At 43.8% G+C, this 6,457-nt stretch overlaps 1 protein-coding gene across 1 annotated transcript; it reads left to right on the forward strand.

The window, feature by feature from the left end:
• The first annotated feature begins 207 nt into the window (after window positions 1–207).
• On the forward strand, window positions 208–6,418 carry dnajc9 (DnaJ (Hsp40) homolog, subfamily C, member 9). Its single transcript, XM_084321366.1, has 5 exons — window positions 208–590; window positions 2,092–2,232; window positions 3,234–3,488; window positions 4,839–4,925; window positions 6,048–6,418. Exons 1-5 carry the CDS (start codon window positions 417–419, stop codon window positions 6,150–6,152), a joined length of 762 nt encoding a protein of 253 aa, XP_084177492.1. The 5' UTR covers window positions 208–416; the 3' UTR covers window positions 6,153–6,418.
• The last annotated feature ends 39 nt before the right edge of the window (window positions 6,419–6,457 follow it).

Genomic DNA, 6,457 nt, shown 5'->3' on the forward strand with positions numbered 1-6,457 from the left:
ACATTTTTAAACCGTAATTTGGTTAGATTTTATGATGAAATAATTACAACTAGAGTTCTGTCTACAACTTATGACGAATGCCAACGAAGGAAACCAATGGTAAAGCGTTTACGTATAGACGTAATCACGTAAGCTTACGCAGTCACACGTGACATGTGACGCTCATCACAAGCGCGCGCGCCAAATCATTTTGTAAACAAAGGAAGCTAGAAAAGGTAACGCTGGTTCGCTGTGTGGTTAGTTGACCATAGCAATTTGATCCACTTTTGTAACATTACATCAACTTAAAGAAGTACCGTTACGGTGTTGGTGGTGGCACGCAATACTGTGCTTTCCCGGCCAAAAGGCGGACTTCTAAACGTTAGCTTAATTTAGTATTCGGTCAATTCACTCAATAATCGCAGTTGCTAGCTAGCATGGGTCTGCTCGACCAGTGTCAAGAGCTGTTCAAGACCTCCAACCTGTACGAAGTGTTGGGGAGCTCGAAGGGGGCCACGGACGCGGAGATCCGGCGGGGTTACTACAAGGTGTCGCTGCAGGTCCACCCGGACCGGGCGGCCGAGGACCCGCAGGCCACAGAGAAATTCCAGGTATCTGTAGTCTGAATGAATGAATGAATGAAAACTTTATTTAACAGATTGCAGAATGGGTACAATACAGTACGGCTCAATACATACAATTGTTAAGGGGATGCAGACCTGAGAAAGACGTTTGTCTTGTTTCCATCAGGGTCCCCCATTTTCAATTCATATAGACATATATGACATACATGACATACAGATAGTCAGTACTGCTACATCTATACATTTATGACATACCAGATTTGCAAATACAGTACTGTTTGTGATACAGAAGGAGTCAAGAAAAGGGAGTATATACATTTGACGTAGAAACTGTACATTGGAGGTTGGGTGGGGGGGGTTGGGTACATTGGGATATTGACAACCATACTGGGTAATTTACATTGGAGGTGGTTGGGGGGGGGGGGGGGGCGGGGGGCATACTGTATAAACAAGTAACACTGTACATTGAGGGGGGGGGGGAGGAGACACTGTACAAACAAACACAATTGTACATTGAACTATTGACAAAACCATACTAGGTAAATGACTGTACATTGGAGGGGGTTGGAATGATTGGGTTAGGATATTTACAGGGGCCAGTGTTGAATTGCAGTCTCCCGTAGGTGTCCCTTGAGAGAGGTTTTGAAAGTGGGTAGTGATCCACATTCCTTTACAGCTTTGGGTAGGGCGTTCCACATTGATGTGGCATAATTGCGAAACGTGTTTAGTCCCTTATTTGAGCCGAATCTGGGTTTGACATGATTTGTGGAGCTCCCTCTGGTGTTGTGATCGTGGTATTCACTGACCTTTGGGAAGTATTTTGACATGTACATGGGTACCTTGGTCGTGTAGTGTATCTTGTAGACCAGGCCCATTGCAAGTTGTTGTACTCTGTCGTCTACTCTAAGCCATCCTAGGTTGTCGAAGTGGGCAGGGGTGAGGTGGGTTCTAGGAGTAAGGTCAAGCAGTAGTCTGACCAGTTTGTTTTGAGATGTTTGTAATTTTGTTTTTAGCGCCTTTGAGGTGCTTTGGTACCATGAGGTGCAAGCATAGTCGTAGTACCCCTGAATGAGTGCTCCTGCCAGAGTCTTCAGGGTGTTCTTGTTTACCAGAGAGGAGATCCGGTACAAGAATCGAGTTCGTTGGTTGACTTTTTTTATTACATTGGATGCCATTTTGTCACAGGAGAGATTAGCCTCTAGGATGGACCCCAGGTAGGTAATTTCATCTTTCCTTGTGACAATATTGTCACCCACTGTAACTGAGAAGCCGTCGGTCTTGCTGAGTTTGTTATTTGAACCGAAGAGAATGGACTCTGTTTTGCCCATGTGTAATGATAGTTTGTTATCAGCGAGCCATATGCAGATTCTGCCTAGTTCCAAGCTGAGTCGTCTCAAATACAATGAAATTATTAACACTAGCCGTGTGGATCATCATCATCACCGTTTATAATAATAACGCTACATATTGGTGCAAGTGTTGCATCTGACGCTGTGCCATTGATTGCCTCTCTACTCTTTTAATTAAGGTGCTGGGGAAATTGTATGCAGTGTTGAGTGACAAGGAGCAGAGGGCTGTGTACGATGAGCAGGGTGTGGTGGACGAGGAGAGTGACATGCTGAGCCAGGACCGATGCTGGGAGGACTACTGGAGGGTGCTTTTCCCTAAGGTAACAGTGGTTCCTATATCACCGGACAGGACAGGCCACCACAATATCAAACAGGAGGCCTACCACAAATAGCATGGCATGTATCAGATTATGTCAATAATAACCCACCAAGCTTTTACTTTGACACTTCCTGTTTTCTGACATCTTCCATGTTGTGTCACACAAGTTCACCTTGTGGTAAAACTAAACCATTAATCGCAAATGTAAAACTAAAGCATGAGAGTGCACATGGTAGGAGCCCGACAGCACGTTTGAGCATCAAAACACCTTACTACTACTACTACTACTCGACACACTCTAGCCTGCAGTACAGACCCCCTTTACCCTAAGAACATGTGGGACACCGCATGGAATCTCAATGACTCTGACTAGTAATGAGTCACACAGGTGTCAATCATTGGTCTTGTCCTCCATATAATGATCAAAGATCTTTGGTCATCACCTGAAGTGAGTCGAGCGTTTTCCAGGAATTTCATCTTGAGTGACATCATTGTTCAGTTCCAAGGTCATTGAGTTCTTATGGTCAGTGTTGTCAACGCGTCAAAATAGTATCGGCAGGCTTTCTAATTTCTTCTGTAACAATGTGGTTGATTTGATTCCCTCTGTCTGAGGCCACCCAGACTAATGCATGCTTGCATGGTACTATAAGGCACATTGAATATAAACATTATTATTATTAGTGGTAGTATGAATAATAATATAACTGCAGTACTTCTCACCAAATGGTTTGAATTGTAGTGAATTCAGGGGGCATCCGGGAATTGGTCTCTCAGACCACAGGCAACATCGCTAGCGGCAACTAAAAGGTCCGACCCATTAGCCAAGGGCTAGCGACTCTAGGCATCCGTGGTCATTACAGTATGAGTGCTAATAAAATCCTTCAACCATGACAAACTACTGAATATCTGTCAAAAACGGTTGATTTATTTTCTCTATACATACATACCAACTGATAATGTTATCTATATGCACCTGCTCTCTCTCTCTCTTTCATGCCTTAGATCACGGTGCAGGACATCCTGGAGTTTGAGAGCAAGTACAAGGGCTCTGAGGAGGAGCGAACGGATCTGATCCAGCTTTACAACCAGCACCAGGGAGACATGGACGTCATCACAGCCTCGGCCCTCTGCTGCTCCCAGGAGGACGAGCCCAGGCTCGGTGACATCATCCGCAGTGCCATCAAGTCGGGAGAAGTCACCGCTTACCCAGCCTTCACACAGGAGAGCAAGCGGAAGAAAAATGCCCGCAAGCGGAGGGTGAGGAGGACTATGTGTGGTCAGAGTACCAAACACGGCAGGGAAATTAGATGCATTCACCAGGGTTTCCGCGCTGATCCACGTGTCCGAGAAGATTTCAATGTCCCGGACAAATGGGACGAATTCCGGTCAAATATTTTTTTTTTTTTATTTTCCCAGTGGGCGATGGCCACTAGAACACTTTTTTGGTACACATCAGGTAACTTAGAATGAGCAGAAGTTGGAGGAAAGAGGGGAGACAGAGAGAAAAAGGGAAAAAAGAGGGAGAAGAAGAAAACATAAAAGATAAAATAAAAAATAAACAAACAAACAAAAATAAGACTCAATAATAAAAACAAAGACAAAATAAAACTAAGAGCCAAAAAAAAAATAAAAAAAAGGGGGACATCACATAGGGTCAGACATCGGTCAAATATGATCTGTGTTTATTGAGCTTATTGCAATAACATTATACCCAATGCTTGATGTCAATTAAAAAAAGTCGGTTACCATTTGTAATAATTAATTACATGAATCCATGACCTCCACTCTGTCTGCACTGCAGCAGCTTTCTCCACTCGTAGCACAACTCAGTTAGCCACAACTTCAGCGTATCCGTCCGTATCGATAGTAATACTTAACGTTACATTACCTCCACTCATGGAACGGTAGATTTCTTTGAGAAAAGGGTGTTTTGTTACAGCCAGGATGGCTCGGGTGTTTGGGTCCAAGTAGCACAAGCTAGCCACAAACGCCTCATGTGCGTCCATCCATCCGTATCAATAGTCTAGGAACGCTACACGACAATCGTACAAACACAAACCATTGGTTTTATCTTTTAGATAACTCTATGGTAGCTGTATTCCAACACAACAAACGTTTCATGGTAATGTTACTCCAGTCCATAGAATCCTTGTTAGTTTTCCTGACTCACACACACATCTCGTGAATCTAGTTGCATCGCAATGTAAAAACGCACACACACACGCCTCACAGGATTTCAGAGCGAGACTTCCGTTTGAGCTAGATTTCTGTTTCAGTGGCAATAAGCACTTTTAGTGGACGTACGTTACTTGGTAATCAAATAAAAATAAGAGGCAATTATTTTCAAAGGACATTATGAGCGGAGATCTTCAAATATGTCGGACTTCAACAGATCTTGGAAACCCTGGCATTCACGCTAACACACGTTCACATTTGGGTACACCTATGGACAGAATAGAAATGTCCACGACCACACAAGGCACATGACCATGCTGTATACAGTACACAACGTATACACACACACACACACACACACAGAGGAGCAGGCAGTACAAGTATTATTCCACTTGGACTGATCTCGGTGTCATGGTTGTGTTGCTCCTTCAGGCTGATAAAGAGAAACTGGAGGCTGAGGAGATGCAGGAGGAGATGGGACTCACCGACCAGGACGACAGTCTAGCCGTGATGATAAAGGTAACACACACACACCAGGGTTTCCCATTAATGACCTAGACTGGCGGCCCACCACAAAACAAATGTAATTAAATGATCTATTTTACAATTTTTTTTAAATATAAAGTTTGCCAATAGGGATGTATCAGTAGTAGTCGTAATAGTAATCCACTATATATATATATATATATTTCTTTTTTTATTATCTTTTTCCCCCTCCTTTTTTCCGATTTTTCTCCCATCCCACTGTTAGTCGTTATGCCAATTCCCAACCCCCTTCCTGGTTGTTGCGCACCCCCCCCCCCCCCCCCCCCCTCTCCTACTGTTGGTCCGGGAGGCCGGAGACTGTCACATGTTTTCCTCCGACACATGTGCAGCCAGCCGGCAGCCAGCCTGGCAGCGCAGATTCTCACCGGGAGAGTGTAACGTGTGGAAGGTCACACTACCTTTCTCCAGATCCTACCCTCGCTGAGCAGGCTCCCCGACCGAACTGTAGGGGTCGCTGTCCACAACGCCCAGGACCCACCCACGGCTTCCCTCCCCCTAACTCAGCCAAACGAGTTACCGGTAGTATAGCGATCAGCCCAGAGTCATTTTTTTTTTTTTCTAAAAAATAAACCAGTTAAACACAGGTAACCACTTTTGCTTCATTTCTTTGAAGGCTCAAATGTATGCTCTAGTCCAGTGGTTCCCAATCCTCTCCTCGAGACACCCCAGCCGTTCCATGTATTTGTTAAATTCCACCACCAGCACACCTGATTCAACTAATAAAGGGCTAGTTAAGTTGAATCGGGTGTGCTGGAGGTGGAATTTAACAAATACATTGAACGGCTGGGGTGCTTCGAGGAGAGGATTTGGAAGCACTAGTCTAGTCGATTTTGTGTTTTGAGCGCAAAGAGCGCATCATAGATCTAGCCTCTTTATTTTGCTCTCAAAGTGCACCAGATTGATGCATTTAACTTTAAAATGTATAAAAAAACAATTACGGGGGGGGATGCACCCGGACCCCCTTAGAGGGTCGGAGGTTCACCCCCCATAGTCTCTGAAAATCCTGTGGGAAACACTGCACGCTGTCTGTAACTGAAGGTGACCTAATACCAAAGAAACATCTCAATTCAAGTTCTTTTCTTCTCCTCCTTACAGCAAAGGCAGCAGTCCAGAGAGCAGAACTTTAACTCCTTCCTGTCTGACATGGAAGCTAAATATTCCAAAAAAGATTCCAAAAAAGGAGGGAGAGGAAAGAAGTGAAGACCTTTCTCGCATGTTGGTGGCCTCCTTTTTGTTTTGGAAAAAAACAGACTGTCAGAGTAATAAGAGCACTTCAAGCATATGGGGATAAACATCCTGATCATTGTCTCATTTGCATCCACATATATACTTTTTTTTTTTTTTTTACCTTACATTCAGCATCGTTCTGCTATACTAAAATTAAACATAGAACTACGGTTACATTTTTAATGTTAGGACTTCCAAATATGCAGGGGACAAAAGACTGAAATAAATATTTATTTCAACATTGTTTGTACACAACTCTGTATTCTTCTGTATAAAAT

The sequence above is a fragment of the Notolepis coatsorum genome (assembly GCF_963971535.1).
Source record: "Notolepis coatsorum genome assembly, chromosome: 9".
Taxonomy (NCBI): Eukaryota; Metazoa; Chordata; class Actinopteri; order Aulopiformes; family Paralepididae; genus Notolepis; species Notolepis coatsorum.

Bases quoted from the DNA above. Each gene is read 5' to 3' on its own strand.
- dnajc9 (XM_084321366.1), top strand. From the start codon at position 417: ATGGGTCTGCTCGACCAGTGTCAAGAGCTGTTCAAGACCTCCAACCTG. The intron at 3,489-4,838 runs GTGAGGAGGACT...TTGCTCCTTCAG, and splicing joins AAAATGCCCGCAAGCGGAGG to GCTGATAAAGAGAAACTGGA. The intron at 4,926-6,047 runs GTAACACACACA...TCCTCCTTACAG, and splicing joins GTCTAGCCGTGATGATAAAG to CAAAGGCAGCAGTCCAGAGA.